General features: G+C 50.5%; 2 protein-coding genes across 19 annotated transcripts in view; one reads left to right on the top strand and one right to left on the bottom strand.

The window, feature by feature from the left end:
• The window catches only part of SLC39A11 (solute carrier family 39 member 11), a 348535-nt gene that overhangs the window by 15090 nt on the left and 317449 nt on the right, over positions 1-15996 (top strand). For 15 of the 18 annotated variants that reach the window (XM_031685688.2, XM_031685686.2, XM_072939509.1 and 12 more), the window contains exon 2: positions 9759-9919. The exons of 2 other annotated variants lie outside the window; for them this stretch is intronic. In XM_031685688.2, coding sequence (XP_031541548.1) covers positions 9905-9919 — 15 coding nt within the window. In that variant the 5' untranslated portion in view covers positions 9759-9904. Of the gene's footprint in view, positions 1-9758; positions 9920-11884; positions 12033-15996 lie in introns of all 18 variants that reach the window. One more of the 18 variants, XM_072939503.1, reaches the window with a different exon arrangement.
• SSTR2 (somatostatin receptor 2) lies at positions 968-6933 on the bottom strand. Its single transcript, XM_006199350.2, has 2 exons — positions 6683-6933; positions 968-2740 (listed from the first exon to the last, which is right to left on the bottom strand). Exon 2 carries the CDS (start codon positions 2641-2643, stop codon positions 1540-1542), a length of 1104 nt encoding a protein of 367 aa, XP_006199412.1. The 5' UTR covers positions 2644-2740; positions 6683-6933; the 3' UTR covers positions 968-1539.

Here is a 15996-nt window from a genome sequence, read left to right as displayed (position 1 = left end):
ATATGTCTTCACTCCCTGGAAACTGATCAGCCAATGAACTGGGCACCATCTCTCTGCCTATTGCTGGTTTACAAGCCCAGCTGCAATTTCAGGAACAGAAAAATGTCCCTGATGGTGTGGAGTGCCTGTCTACGACAGTGCTTGAGGAATAGCTCAGGGAGTCCGTGGATTAAAGGTCCATGTTTAATGTCCATGATGAGGGTGAGGAAGGGGGCACGACCATACCTATGAGGGACGGGGTCCCCTCCAACTCTCACATCTGCACATCCCCTGCAGGCGACCTAGTCATCAGCTGGTGTGTGTGCTTACATCTTTGGAACAATGACCTCAAGTCTCTAGCACGCACTGTGACTTCCTTAGTGTCCAGCTTTGTATCAACTTCTTAAAAAAAAACCCTTTAAGGGGTGGTTGAATTCCATTTTCCTTCGCTAGGAAGTCATGTCTGCCATTTTAAAAAGCAATTTCATGGTTTCTCATAAAGGTGTAATTTTCCTTCATTCTTACTCATTTATTTTCACAGTGGGGAGAATACTGTTGTTTCCCACAAGAATTACAGTCCATTTTCTCCTTTTCATGTTTGTGGTTCCTACCCGACCCCACACCCCCTCTATGGCTTCCTAAGAAAAGTTTAAGCAATTTGAGAAGAAAAATGTGCAATCTTATAACAAAGCAGACCTTGTCTTGATAAATGCAATGATAGATGATCAGGACCATTTTAAGTCCTTTTGGGCAGATGAATAATTCTTTGATTATATCTAAGAAGAGAAGACGCGTAAATTTATGTTCTGGGTCCTCAAATATCTTCTCTCCCTCCATTCTTCCTTTGACCTGACTTGCCTGAAATTGGTGAAGCAAATACCCAGGGGCAGAGAAAGGTTTTGTGAGGCTGGAAACTTATACAGTTTAAGGAGATCTCTTTAAGAAAGAGAATACAAAAATACCTTACTTGTACAATTTTTTTTTTTTACAAAAACATATGGCCATGTAAACATACTGCCCAAGCAAGAGAGATCCCTGAAGCTTAAACTTCATTGGCTTCATGGTAAGTCCATTTCCGCAGGTACCATATTGAAATAAATGTCCAACTATACTAAGCACATTTGAACTTGCTACTTGTGTACTTGAACTCAGGAAACGCAGGGAATGACTGTACAGGGATGACATCGAAATATACAAGTATAAATGTACGACCACAAGATTACGCATTGAGTTTTAAACACGCAAGCACAGAGTTTTCTATTTCTGTTGAGCTTCAACATTTCTAAAGATCACACCCAGGCATGATCTCTTCTCCAGACGCTGAATTGTCTGCCTGCATTGAAATGTTCACTTTAAGGGGGGAGGTAATCAATTTAATGCATTATCATTCACTCAGACAAGCCTGAGTCAAACACTGTTCTCTGAATTGGGCTCATGCTGAGCAATTCCCTATTTTAGAAGCCAGGTGTGATGGGTGGGAGGAAGGGACGGGGCGCGGTGGGGAGCACACTGCCAGTCAGCAGAGCTTGGCGTTTTATTGATTGACTTTTTTCGGGCAGTTCAGATACTGGTCTGGAGGTCTCCATTGAGGAGGGTCCTCTGGGTCTCCGTGGTCTCATTCAGCCGGGATTTGTCCTGCTTACTGTCACTCCGTTCCCCATCATCTGTGCCGCTCACCTTGACCAAGCAGAGGACATTCTGGAAGCTCTTCTTGAAGTTGTCAGACAAGAAGGCATACAGGATGGGGTTTGCACAGCTGTTAGCATAGGTGAGGACCACCACAAAGTCAAACATGCCTTTAAGGACTGGGGTGGGACTGATAGCCACAGAGACAGAAGAGACATTGAAGATGTAGAAGGGGAGCCAGCAGAAAATGAAGACAGCCACCACGATGGACACCATCCGGGTGACCTTCTTCTCAGACTTTTTTCTCTTGGAGGAACCCACACGGATTCCAGAGGACTTCACCTTGATGATAATGAACAGGTAACAAAGACAGATGATGGTGAGGGGCACCAGGAACCCCAAGATGAAGGTGTAGATGATGAAGCCTGTGTACCATGCCCCAGATTCACCTGGCCAGTTGATGGTGCAGCTGCTTCTCCCCCACTGGTTGCTCCGAAGCCCAGCATATATCATGATAGGCAGGATGACCAGCAGAGAGACTCCCCACACAGCCACGCTGATCATCTTGGCCGTTCGGGGTCTCCTCCATTTGGCCGACTTGATGGGGTGGACCACAGCCAGGTATCGGTCAATGCTCATGACGGTCAAGCAGAAAATGCTGGTGAACTGATTGATGCCATCCACAGTCATGACCACCCGGCAAATGGCCTTGCCAAAGGGCCAGTGGACCAGGGCCACCTGCATGGCCAGGAAGGGCAGCCCCAGCATGAAGAGCTCATCCGCGATGGCCAGGTTGAGGATGTAAATGTTGGTGATGGTCTTCATCTTGGCGTAGCGGAGGATGACATAAATGACCAACGTGTTGCCACACAGCCCAATGATACAGACCACAAAGTAGATGAATGTGAGGACTGCATTGCTGGTCAGGTCATAGTATGGCTCTGTCTGATTTGAAATGTTGGCTGCCGCCACGGAGCCATTGAGGTCGAATGGAGAGGGAGGCCATGGCTGGCTCCCATTGAGTAGTTCATACGCCATGTCCACAGCTGCCTTACAATCTGAGGCTCGTTCCAACCAGCTGAAGATCTTGTTCTCACCTTAACGGGTCTTGGAGGCAAAAGATCCACTGTGACATCTGTAAGGAAAAAAGGAAGATTGGCTCATCAGTCAGAGGCTACTTAACCTCTCACCAACGTTCCGTGTTTCTGGTTTGCCCTCTCAGACACTCTTCAGTCGAAAAGTGTGTTGTCTTACATCAGTGTTAGAACTCCCAGCCCATTCTCATCACTGTGCAGACTTTTTGAGTTGTTTTTCCAATAGCAGGGAAGGGTAAGTCATCACAGTTTATCTTGTCGTCTTTGGTGACGCACATGTGGGAGAAGGCTGTGGCTGCAAAACAGCGTACTTTGATCCCTAAGAAGTTGACTGATCCAAACTGTAAAAAGGCAGAGTTTGGAGAGGTCCAGCCCTTGACCTCAGAGGAGCTTGACACCGGCATTCTTGGCCTTTCCCTGGGAGGAAATCTATGCTGTCTTGCTGATGGCGTTGGAATCTTTCCATTCTGAAAACCTCATAGTGGAAAAATCCCAGACTTTAGAGGTGAAAAAACCTAGGGTTCCACCGTGGAGCCCACATGACCTGTGCCTGGCACTTAATCGCTCTGACTCTGATTTGTTAAAATGGGGGCGTCAAGAGGGTTCAGTGATGAAGTGTGTGTGAAAATGCCTAGCATTGTGCTGGGCTCACAATCAGAACTTTAAAAAATGTTATCTTTTCCCCCTTTTTCATCTACCATCTTATTTATCTCTAACTTATCAAAATCTGCCTACATAGTGAACCAATGTATAGTCTTAAATGTTACAGATAAAAATCTGGTTTGCTTTTATTTTTTAAATGTATGCTTTAGTTGATTTTTGTTTCTTCTGTTTGCATTTCTCCAGTACCCAAGGCTTGACTTCCTGATGCCTCAGAGAGTCCTTTCCCAAGTCCCTCAGCAAGATATTCATGTTCTCACACCCCAGAGAATTTGCCCTCGATCTCCTGATGAAGGACAAAAACAGGAGCCAGGTGTGAGGGAGGCAGGCTCATTCACAGAAGTGAATTCCAAACACTGATGCAGCTTGTTCACACCCACTATCCCCTTGGTCTTCCCAGCCATCCTATGAGATGGGGTAATTATCCCCATTTTATAGATGAGGAAACTGAGGCTTAGAGAGTTTAAGGAACTTGCTTCCATTCCCTTGCACATAACTGGTGGAGCTGGGATTTGAACACAGGACATCCAAGTCTTCTGCACTTTTCCCAGCATCACGCCTGCTGCTTGGTGGATTGGAAAACTGGTGGCTGATAATTGGGCTTTGGTTTGAAGCAGCCGACTCCTGTGTTACCTCCATGCCAAGAAAATAAGTGTTAACACCACTGGCTTGGCCTAAGATATAAAACAATAGCTCAGCACATCATTAAATGATTTATTTTAAAAATATCCCTGGGGAACTTCTTTGTTCACAGGAATGAGCCAGAGATGAGGTGACAACTTAGGAGGCAAGACAGGAAGGAAGCCAGCTCTTATAGGACGTGAATTGCAGGGAGACATGAACAAAGGACTTAAGAATGCCTTCCTCTCCTGGGGGATGCAGGGCAGGCTTCACATGAGGAGTGTTCGAGTTGAGTCTTGAATGTATAAAGAGTGAAGGGAGGAGGGCAGGGAAGAGGTCATTCTGGGAAGAGGGAAGATGGAAGATGGAAAAGGGGTGATGTGTTCAGCACATGGTGGGAGTAATTCACTTGGCAGACACATTTCCCCTGGGCAGGGCGCTTTTCCTGGGGCCTGAGTGAGGACTGGAGATCGCTCCTTTATGCTTGGAGAGACTGTTGATGGCTTACAAGGACTCAGCAGCAACAGGTGCTTCAGGATCCTGGCCCACCTTTGCCTCTTGATTCATTCCGCACCGCCGGGCGCACTGCTTAGCCTCTCTGTGCCGATTTCACCACTACACGACTGTCCGTAAAGTGCGGTCTGGGCTTTGTAACTGACCTTTCTGCAAAGTACTTTGGGGACCCAGGATTCAATGTCTGCGTTGGGTAAAAAGCATAAACTGGCAGCTGTTCAAAACAGAAGCTTTCAAGAAACCATTTGTGGTATCCCTGTATTAACTTGGGTGGTTTCCAATATCATTTCCAACTGTTTTGTTAGTTACTTTAATTCTTCCGACCCAGAATCCTATTTAAGCTGCCTGTATTGGAGAGCACATTAATCACCAGCATTGCCCATCTATGTGACATGCAAGGTCACACTCCAATGTCTGGGTAAGACTGAAGATCCCTGGGCTGAAGAAGTCCTGTCTAGAGCTTTTGGGATAGAGATCATGATGCAGGTGGGTGAGGGAGGATTGAATGCTGATCTCCAGCCCTGACTCTGACTATTTGGCTGGAGTCTCACTTAAAGGGATGGAATTGTGTAGGGTCATTTTTTTTTCTCCGAAATAGGCTGAGAAGCAGCATTCTCCACTGTTGAGAGAGGCAGCAACAGACAGAGTTCAGAGCTTGGTGAAAGCAGAGATGGTAAGCTGGGCGGTCAGTCCAGAGTGAAAAGCCTCCTCCAAGGAAGAAATGAGTTTGAATCACAGTGAATCATTTCATCAACAGTGAAGTCAGCTGCTTAAGATCTCTGAGTGACCTCTGTTTCATTTGTGTCTCATTGAAAGTGGAGTCCAATGCCAGGCACATTGCTTGCTGAATTGTGGTTAAATTAAATGCACCAGGAAGTTTGGTTTTCTGCTTTATTTTTCCAGGCTAAGAATTGTTAGATTCTGGAATTGCCTGCTTGTTGGTTTCCTCTGAGACTGAGTGCGGCTCTGTTGGCAGGGACCCTGAGAATAGTCCGGCATCCCTCCCCTCTCAGAGGGGCTGTGGTTCCCAGCCTAAGAATTGAGCTTTGGGATGGGGACGGCACATCAAGGGTGGTCCTAAATCCTATTCAGCACCAGTTTTTTCCCTTCTCTCCAGCATCTTCCCCCTATTCAGCCCAAACCCCAACTTCCCTAGGGCCTCCTAAACCTGAGTGGGTCTCTGGGCCGCTGGAGCGGGAGCCCCACCGGTGGGGAGAGACAACAGTCAGGTGCGGGCCACCGCGGCGCTAGAGCGCCTAGGAAAAGCCGAGGCAATGCTGGCCGAAGGGCATGGGAGGGAGCTGAGACTCCAGACCAACCAGGTGGTTCCCCAGGCTGGCGCAGAAAAATTCTCTTCTTCATCCAACTCGCTGACCATCAGACCCAAGCGTTTCCTAAAGGATTCCCTGCTATTTCTAGGAGGACGAGGGGGAGATTAAAGATTGTCCAGGCAGCACCCGCATCTCTAAACGCAGAGCAGGACCTGCAGATCTGGGACAGCTCGGAGCGGGCGATAGCTGCTTAGGGATTTGGCCGGCGGCTCCGGGGCGCGGGGCCACACAGAGACTTGGTCTCTTGAAACCTAGGCAAACTGTCCACTCCGCCCCAGCGCTGGGAGAGCGGACCTTATACCGCTCTGGATCCGTCTCCGAGGCGGGACGAGGAAGAACAAGGGAGAAAGAAATCCCTCTCTCCTCTGCTCCGCCGCCTGCCGCTCACACGCTCGGCTCGGGGGTGCGCGTCCGCAGGAACCCCCTCGGTGTCTCCCCGCCGGCCTCGCCCCCCTCGCTTCGGGGCTCTTTTGCAAGCGGCTGGGAGAGAAGTTGTCCCCTTCACAGCTCCCACCGGGACACTCGGCTGGGAGACGAGGACTGGACAAGGGCGCATGCCTCCCACACTAGCATGCAGCTGTGCGGACACGTCCGTTCCAGCACACATGACCCACTGTGCGCTGCTCACGCCGGGACACAGGCTGTCGTTAATTCCCACTAAAATTACCTCCCCCCACCCCCAGAGCACAAAGGTGGAGAAACACGCACCGGGACATACACTCAGGCACACCAGGGCGCGCACCACCATGCAGATTCATCCAGGTGCCCAAGTGCGTCTCTCTCTCCCTCTCTCTCTGTCTCTCTCTCTCACTGGCACACACACACGCACACACACGCACGCACTCCAACACACCTCACCTTTGCTTTTCCGCTGTAATCCGTCAGCTCGGTTCGCCGGCAACCAGCGGCTGTCCCCAACCCAGCAGGGCGCACGGGCGCGCAGCCGCTTGGCCGGCACCCCGCGCTCCGTGTCCACAGCTGCCCGCTCCGCTGGCCCCTCGGCGCCGCCGAGAGCTCGTCCTGCCCGCAGACCCCGGGCGCCGAGCCGCGGGTGGCTCCGGGTGCGGGTGACCAGCGCGCGCGCGCGCAGGTGGCTGCGCCGCCTGGACTGGCGGTGCGGATCGCGGGCCCCTCGGCTCATTCCCCCACCCCCTCCCCCCGATTACGTCACGGCAGCTCGCCCCGCCTGCCTGGTCCTGTGGGCGGACAGGGGTGAGCGGGGGTAGGGGAGGTGTGCAGAATCCTGCGGGTGGCGGCTGGCTGAGGTCGCAGCACCCAGGGTAGAGGGACCCGCGTGCGGAGCGGGAAGGGTCCAACGATTTCAGCCTCCCCCAGACCCATGGTAGGGACATTCGCTGTCTTCCCTCCGCTTTCACAGAATCGGTTCTGTTTCACCCAGCATATTCCAGGCAGCTGAAGTGGCGGCCTGGTGACCCAGACTCGCTCTGGGACCTCAGCTCTCTTTTCATTCAGACAAGTTTGCAAAACTGTGTCGACCATGGGTCACCCCCAGGCGCAGGGCCAGGGAAAGGGCCGGGAGAAAATGGGTCCAGGGGGAAAGCACTTCATGCAGTGGCCAACCAACGCCCCGGTGCACAGGGTGTGAGACCGCACATGCATTCAAAATTTCAGTTCAGGGAGCAGAGGCTTAGCAGGGGAGCGACTTACCCCAGCTCTCCCAGCTTTCCACAGATTGGAGGTTCAGTGACCTTACAGGCAGTCGTCTTCCTTAACCTTGTCAGTGGGCACCTGCTGGTGCCACTGGGCACAGCCCCTCCTCCTACCTGCTGGGAGGGAGCAAAGGGACACGTACAAGAAGTGGGAGTTGTGTCACATTAAGTTACAGCTATTTATTTTTTGACTGTGATGATTCAGCCTCTGTTCCAATAGTTTAATAAGTCATAATCAATCCTGCAGCCTCTCCTTCCTAACCTTCCTCCAAGCGCACACACACACACACACACTCTCTCACCATCCTTGAGTACAGTTTTAGAGGATGGGAAAACAAAAAGCAAACGCCAACAACAGTTTTCTCTGTGGGCTGAGCTGCCTCTGACTGTCCACGCTATTATCTGATGTGCAATTCATCAGTGAAAGTCACACCCCACAGGCTGTTCAGCAGCTAGAGTGAGCCCAAGGGACAGGTGAGTGACCCGGGAAGGGAACCACCAGGCAAGGCAGCAATCAACTGCTAGTTTCTATCTTGGCCACACTGTGTCCTGAGGTACCCACTGCGAAGGTGGAAATCAGGGGTTACCGCTGGTTTTGTCTCCTTCTGAGATGTCGGTCATGTTGAATCATTATCGTGGGGCTCAGAGGCTGGATGGGTGGATAACTGCCTCATGTCCCAGCCAGTCTGGGAGTCCGCTTCTCTCTTGTGTGCAGGTAGAGGGAGTGGGGTGGGTTGCTAGCCAGAAGAGGCGCGCCCTTGCTCCCTTCCTAGCAGGTAGAGGGAGGGGTGGTGGCAGTAGGGGGGTGGGAGCAGAGTGGAGTTGAGCTCAAGAGACCTCCACACGCCCGCTTGTGGGGGACACGGCTGCTGCACTGGAGCCTGTTGCTACTTCTAGTTTACAACCAATGACCAAACTGGTTTCCAGGAAAAGAGGAGGAGAAGGAAGATCTGGGAAATGCCGACTCCATTCTCAAATTCCCTTCCCGGGGACCAAAGGTCTTGAACGGCTGGTGCCAAGCTCTTGTATCATTAAAAAAATAATAACTAGTTTTCTAACCTATGCAAGACATGAAACAGTGGCTCTCAATACCCGCCTTCCCCTCCACCCTGCAGGTAGCCCTGATGGGCCAATGCAAGTTTGTTTGTTTTTTAGTTTTATATGAGAACTACCAGCAAAACCAGGTTGCCCCCAAAGGATCAGCTGAATAACCATCTCCCTTCAGGGCAGTTAGCTGGGGCGAGTAGCTGGCGCCCCCACACCCCGACCCCGACCCGACCCTGTCTGCTTGTTGGTTTGCAACCTTTGGAGTTTCCCAGGTGAAATTCGAAATTGCTTCCCCTGTACACGGAGGGCAAAGAGAGGCGGAAGAAAGAGGCAGACACTCCAGATCGGGAGGTGGCAGGTTTAAGAAGCAGGAACTTACAGAGGAGGCTTATCTTGGGCCCTGCAGGACGCGCCCGTACCCCCAGAATCCTAGAAGTGTATACAGCGGCCTTATCAGGGTTCAGTCATATATTCAGTCCAGATGGTCTCAGCAACACATTGCTCTCAAGGCTGTGTCTTTGAAATAGCTCCTAGTGAGGGAACGTCCATTCCGAGGACAAGGGAGGGGGCCCTGAGCTCCCTCCAATTGCCCGGGTCCGGCTCTCCGGTCAACCAGCAGTCACGTCTTCTCCATGACTTTCTCCAACGAGGCTGGTTATCTCGGGTGGTCTGATACACTGACATCCCCCTTCGCCATGCTTTCCTTGGGAGGTCTGCCCTCCCCTCTCCCCGCATAGGTCAGATGGGATGAGTCCAGCCTGGAAAAAGTGCTGGCTGATCGACCCACCTCAGGCACGCCTGTCTCCACCGCAGGGCTGGGTGAGTGGGGTCTGAACAGCCTTGACCTTGACAGCAGAACCTGCCTAATCTAGAACAATTGTTGATTTTGTCGGATAATAGAGGCTCCCTCTCCCCGCTTTGAATGCCTTAAAAGCGCCGTTCAATTTTGCTACCACCTGCACTTGGCGGCTACCCTCAGGTTCCGGGTCCCTCTTTGAGTCCTAATGGCTGTTCTTTCGACTTCCCCTCCATCTGCTGAATGAAGTCTGCACTGTCCCCCTTGGGGCTGCACCCCCCTCCCCCGCTCTGCAGCTTGCTGAGTAACTAAGTAACCAAACCTTGAGCCAGAAAAATAGAGGGGTTGGGGAGGAGATAACCTCCACACTGGCTTGTTTGATATCTTTAAAGCAATTAAACAATACCCTTCTCTCTTACAGCATTTATCAGAGAGACAATAGGCAGCAGGAAATTATGAACAGGAGCTGGACAAAGGACCAGGCCAGTGCTTAGCCTGTGACATGGGGAGATACTGGTGAATTCAGCCTCTTGAAGAGAAGTGCACAGCCCAGGAGCGCCGACGTGAATGCCCAAGTCCCAAGTAGGTCATTAAGTCTCTTAGCGGCTTAGTAAATTAAATGGCAGGGAATAGTTACTCTGCAATCAGTTTAGTGGAAGGAAGTCTTGCAATTAAGCCTAAAGGAAAGCGGGAGAGCCCTGGGAGGAGGCTTGGACCTAGCTGGGAGTGATGGGTGCACAGCTAAGCATCCGATGTGGTTTCTGTTGTCTCCATGGGAATGCTGAGGATGAGGTTCACCATTTCTGGGGCTGCGGGAAGGGCAGGGCTCCTACGGTGGGGAACACACAGGTGTACAGAGGAGGAGAAGGTCCCCTGCGTGTTCATCATGTGACCTGGACTTCCTGGGACACTCCTGTTTTCAGCTGTTCTGTCCCTTGTCACCCACACACCGTGTGCCTTTTACCAAAATTTGAGATGTCAGCTTCCACATTCCATCTCCGAGACTCCTGGAGACCTGGTGGCACAAGAAACCCTTTCTGACGTCTTGAGTCCTGATGGTTGGTTTGGAAAATGTGGAATATGGTCCCCAGACCTCTTTTAAAACTCTGACCATTTAGCATTGTGGGTTTAATGGTCTCTTCAGATGCAGAAGGCCCTTTCTTTGCTTCTCTCTTCCCTAACCCTTAACAGGTAGGAGTTAGCAATTTTTCTTGATGAGATTCCTCAATCCATAGGGGACACAATGGCTGAGTAAGAGGATCGGCATCAGAACCTCTCTGAAAATCACCCCAAATAGGTTGAGAATCAGGGAGCGTGGTCAGAAGACACCACCCTATACATATTGTTCCTTTTCCTCTGCCCTCCCCCTCATTTCAATATCCACGTAGAATCCTGGACCTTAGAAATGCTCAAGTTTATAGTCCACATTCCATTATTCTACAGTTAAAGACACCAGGCTCAGACAGGCCTGGTGACTTGCCCAGGTCATCCAGACAGCGAGTGGCAAAGTCGAATTGAATCAGCTCTTCTGGGTCTGAGAGGCCTGCCCCTTCCACAGAGCGCCCCCCAGCACGGTGTGTGGAAGCCGGACAGGAGGATTCCCGGCTCTTCCCCTTCCCGGCTCCCCCCTCACCTGGTCCAGCACTTCCTTCCAGCAGTGTGTTCTTCCTGATAACCAGATCCCGGTCACTCTCACCCTGGCCTGCATCCTTTCCTTAAAGCCCCTTGGTGACGGAGTTGGAAAACACGTGGCTGTCCTCTCCTGGGGTTTTCCCAGCACGTGTGATAGCACTGATTCTGCAAGATGCTCTGTAGGAAAAGAGCGCAAGTCTGGGAAGCGCTGCGTGTCCGCTCCTTCCCTTGAAGGTCCACCCCCGTGTTTATTAATAACTCTCCTGGGTAGCATTTATTAAGTACCCATTATGTGTTTGGGGGTGCTGAGCATTCCTCACATCCTTTATTCCATTTAATCCTCTCAACCTTTCCGATACACACCATTATTATTATTAATACTGTTATTTCAAGAAATCTCACAATGAAGAAACCTGTTTATCTGAAACCCAGTGATGTTTCCCCAATTAATTTAGGTGCGGGGACCTTCCCTGTGAATAATTTTTAACACTTGTTAAGGGTTTACTGTGTGCCCGGCACCGTAGTGGACACTTTATGTGAACTCACGTAATCTCATTGAAGCCTGTCACCACTATGACTATTGCCATTTGTGAAGGAAGCAACCACAGCACAGAGAGGTTAAGTACTCTGCCCAAGGCCACACAGCTACCAAGTGACAGAGCTTACCCACTCTGCCCTCCCAGGTGCCAATGCCTGAAGCATGATTATGCAGAGCAGCCTGTTGGAAAAGGGGGCTCCTTCCTTCCTCCAGTCACTCCTGGAAGCTGATTAAAATGGAGGGGGTGCTATGAATAGTCTTAATTGTTTTAAACTCTTTTCCTTTCCATTTATCCCCTAATCTCTGGGTGTTTGTTGATGAGTTCTGGATTGTTTCCAAGTTCTCTGCAGCCCTGACAACCACCCAGTCTTTTCTAGGACCCTTTTTCCACCTGCTTCCAGACCGAGCCAGGTGACAAGTGTCTGGTGCTGTCTTGCTGTGTGATGTATCCCCTCCCACTCTCAGGCTGAATCGCCTAATTAGCCTGCTCTTTGGGCAGCCCTCTTCCTGGGAAAGGGGAAAGAGGTAAGGAGAGCTGCCTTTAGGATCAAGTTTATAGACTCCAGGACGTCAAAAGGCCCTCAGAGAGCACCTAGTACAGGGCTTACAACCAGGGAGCCCAGCAGAATCATCTGGGGTTTTTAAAAACTAAAGATGTTCTAGAGGGGAGGGTATAGCTCAAGTGGTAGAGCGCATGCTTAGTATGCATGAGGTCTTGGGTTCAATCCCCAGAACCTCCTCCAAATATAGACAAATAATTAAATCTAATTACCTCCCCTTCATAAAATAAACAAACAAAAAAGCAAAAAAAGATGCCCTAGTGCCACCCTTAGCGATTCTGATACAATGGTCCTGGGATGGAGACCAGATTGTTTTTTTTTGAAAGCTCCCTGGATGAGGTTAAGGCCGACTCGAGCAGAGAACCCTGGATAGTTAAACCTTCTCATTTTAGAGGTGCAGAAACTTTGGGTCAGGGAAGCAAAAAGTCTGTCCTGGGTCAGACACCAAGCAACTCGGTCTCTTTACCCAGGCCCCTGTGGACTCACAGCACATCCCGCAATTCCAGGAATCCTGTTACACTGGTAGAGGGGGCGCTGGGCAGGGTGTGTGCAGGTGTGGAGTCTGGGAGCGTCTGCTTTACTGGTAGATGGAACCAGAGTTTTCCCTCCCATAAGGAAAAACTCCGTTCAGCAGCAAACACCGTCGCGGACAGGGGTACCCGGGTGTGGGGAGCGGGGCAGCACCTTGGTGTCCTTTGGCACGGACTCACTGCAGATGCTCTGTCTCTTGTAGGAATGGGTATCTCACAGCTTGTTAGTGGTGGGTTGCGATGTCACAAATGGGCCGGGACCAGTAAACGAGTCTCTGTGGTTTAGTTTGTATTTAGGTCAAGGAAGAGCAGAGGCAGGTTGCATCCAGGCCAAGTTAGAGAATTAACAAGCTGGGGGCACCCTCCTGGTTCTGGCATGTTCCCTCCTGGGGTCTGTGCTTTTCCGTGTCGCCAGCAGCCGGGGACCGTGGTGAGGAATCCCACCGTGTCCTATTCACACAGACGACTCCTTCTGGCTTGGGACATTCTCCATGTCCTTTTCTTCCTGTGCTAGTGGATACAAGGGTAGTTCGCCCTCCACAGGACATAGAATATTTACATTTTAAAGGGATGTGGGGGAGGCACAAGCCCATGGGAGAGGATCTGCAAGTGGAGATGCTGGCTTGATGTTGGCAGAGGGGTCTTCCTCCCAAAAGGCGTCTCTGATGGCAGAGCAAGTACGGAGCGCTCTCTCTCTCTGAGTCAGGAATTTCCGAGGCTGGAGGGCCTGGGTCCTCCAAGATGCAAAAGCTGGGAGTTACTCCAGTAACTGCAGTTGATGGATTTAAATGCCGTTTCCGAAGAGACTGCAGTTCCTTCGCTGGCCCCAGGGTGGCGTGAGCACACAGAACTCACCGCCTCATCAGGTCTCTGCCAGCTTGGGTGCCAGCCCTTGCAAGGATGAGCCAGCCCCCTCAACCCACTCCTTGGCCTTTCATTCTTCTTTTTCCTCCCCTCTCCACCCTCCCGCCAGTCTGAGGATAGGATGCAGCCCTGATGGACTGGAAATGAGATCTCAGTGCCTGGAACCCAGTCACTTGCTGCAGATTCTGAAATCCTCTGGATAAGCAGTCTCTCCCTGTCCCCCCTCCCGTGTTAGTTGTGGCCCCTCTGGCATCACTGACAAGGATCTCCTTTCTCCCTGGCCCTATACCCTGGGCGGCCTTGCTGGGAGTGACAGCTGTAGCTTTTTGTTTCGGGTGAGATGCGGAGGCATTGAGGGCGGATGCAAATTCGGCTGGGGGAGTTTTTACAGCCAGATGGGTTTGGCAAAGGGTCTGGAAGAGCTCTCTTGGGCACCTTAGTGCCTGCTCTTGGGCTGCGTGCTGGAGCCACAAGAGAGGCTGTCGCTGAGTGGTGCAAAAGTTCCTTTGTGGCAAAGAGGATAGATTTTCCCTTTTTTCTGTAGGAGGGCCTCCATGAGGACCACGGGCATTGACACGGGTTTTAATTGCAGTGCCAGGTGGGGCTGCATTGATCTGGTTGAGGCTGTAGTGCTGAGGCCTGGCCACTTCCCCAAAAGGAGAGACAAATGACGATGTCAGCTTCTCCTCAGCGCGGGGGCGGCCTGTTGGCTTTGTTTGCTGGTCCCACGCTTCGCGGTGCCTGCCGGATGCCCGAGGCCCCAGAGCAGGTGGCTGGACTGGGGAGGGGGCGCTGAGGCTTCCAAGCCCCACAAGTCATTTGTGTGTCCTCCCCTGCCCCCACAGCCCCACAGCATCCAATGGCTCCCCCTCCTCTGGTCCTCCTCCTCCACCCTCTCCCCCACCCTGGTCTCCTACTGCAGCCAGAGCCTCCTCTGCCAGATTGCCCCGTGGCTGCTGCCAAACGCTCATTTCTCCATTCCACTTCGGACACAATCTTTCTCCCTGGGATCGTGAAGTGTGACAATTCGAGGGTTTTGTTTCTAGCCTGCTGGAACACGGAGCCCTTTGGAATAGTTGGATTTAGGGCTTAGAAGGCGTCTCTGCTCCCAGTAGGGGTAGGTGAGAGCATTGTGGGACCCCACCCCACCAGACAGAGCAGGTGACGAGGGAGGCAGGGCTTGACCTCACCGTGGGACACTGCAGAGGACTCACTTTAGGGTCCTTTACATAAAAAAAGCTCAACTGAAGAGAACTTAAAAAACTTTTTTTCTCCATACAATTTTTCTGTGTCTACATGGCATATGTCAATTTGAAACTACTTACTGGGTAGTTACTTAGGGTACCCATCCCTAAGAAGGTGATTTGGCACCCTTGGGCCTATTTTCAATATTGTGCTTTGGGCTTCAAAGTGGATTTTTTAGAGAGGAGTTCCAGAAATGAGTTGGCAGCGGTGATGATTGAATGCTTGTTTAGTTTTCCAAGATGAGCCCTTTTTTAGCACTATTAGATTGTGAGACTGTTAGAAATAGTCAATACTCCTTTTGTTTTTTAAAAATTATTATTACTTTTTTGTTGTTTTTGGTGGGGAGGTAATTAGGTTTGTTTGTTTGTTAATTTATTTGATTATTGGAGGTACTGGGGATCGAACCCAAGACCTTGTGCATGCTGAGCACCCGCTTTACCCCTGAGCTATACCCTCCCCCCTTAGAAATAGCCAATGCTTCCTTTGATGTGCATTTCTGAAGTGAATGGCACAAAGAAACAAACCCAACACATAGACTGGGCAGTGACAATGCAGTCTGGCTTCTGAAGACTTTATCTGTACATGATCGTTTTTCACAGGTACAGGATTTCATTCATTCGTTCATCAATCCAGCCATTTATTCAGTAAACAACAAGACCATATCAGAGAAAAAGGGAGAAAATTGTTTTCTGAACTCTGCAATCAAACTTTGGACTGTGCCTTCTTGGGAAGGGAACTCTGAAGTCCCTACCTCGGACCCTAAATCCTTAGCAAGTGTTCAAAAAGCCTGCAGGGCAATAATTGCATTTGATGTGCCTCTGTGGACCTTTCAGAAATCAGATGTTTTTTCCTGGTCTCTTATATCCCACACAGGAAAGAGGCTACAAAGGGCTGTCATCTCTAAAACTGCCTTTGTCCCTGTTTTTGGTATCTTGCCACAAAGCTGGCAGTTGGTCAAAAAGCAATTAGTGGTGCTTGACTTAATGAGCACTAATGCATTTTTTCAGCCAGGTGGGAGGACAGCACTGCAGCCCTGTATAGTCCGAGGCTGCCTGGTGGGCTTGAATTACTCATCCTGGTTACTTTCTTCTAAGATAATATCTTCTCTACAATTTGAGGTCCAGATAGTAAAATATATGCTGATAATATATGCTGCTCTTTAGTACAAGCTGATAGAAGGATTTGCTTGGCTAGTAAAATCTTTTTATTTGTAACTTAATTTTATTTTTATCAAGTAATGTATGTATGTGGTCAAAAAGTCAAATGGTAGGATTGAGCTTCAAATGAAAA

Source organism: Vicugna pacos, chromosome 16 (assembly GCF_048564905.1).
Source record: "Vicugna pacos chromosome 16, VicPac4, whole genome shotgun sequence".
In the NCBI taxonomy this organism is placed as follows: domain Eukaryota; kingdom Metazoa; phylum Chordata; class Mammalia; order Artiodactyla; family Camelidae; genus Vicugna; species Vicugna pacos.
The sequence above is the reverse complement of the archived record's forward strand: the minus strand, read 5'-3'. Positions and strand labels throughout refer to the sequence as shown.

Excerpts from the sequence above, each read along its gene's own strand:
- SSTR2 (XM_006199350.2), bottom strand. The coding sequence starts at position 2,643 with ATGGCGTATGAACTACTCAATGGGAGCCAGCCATGGCCTCCCTCTCCA.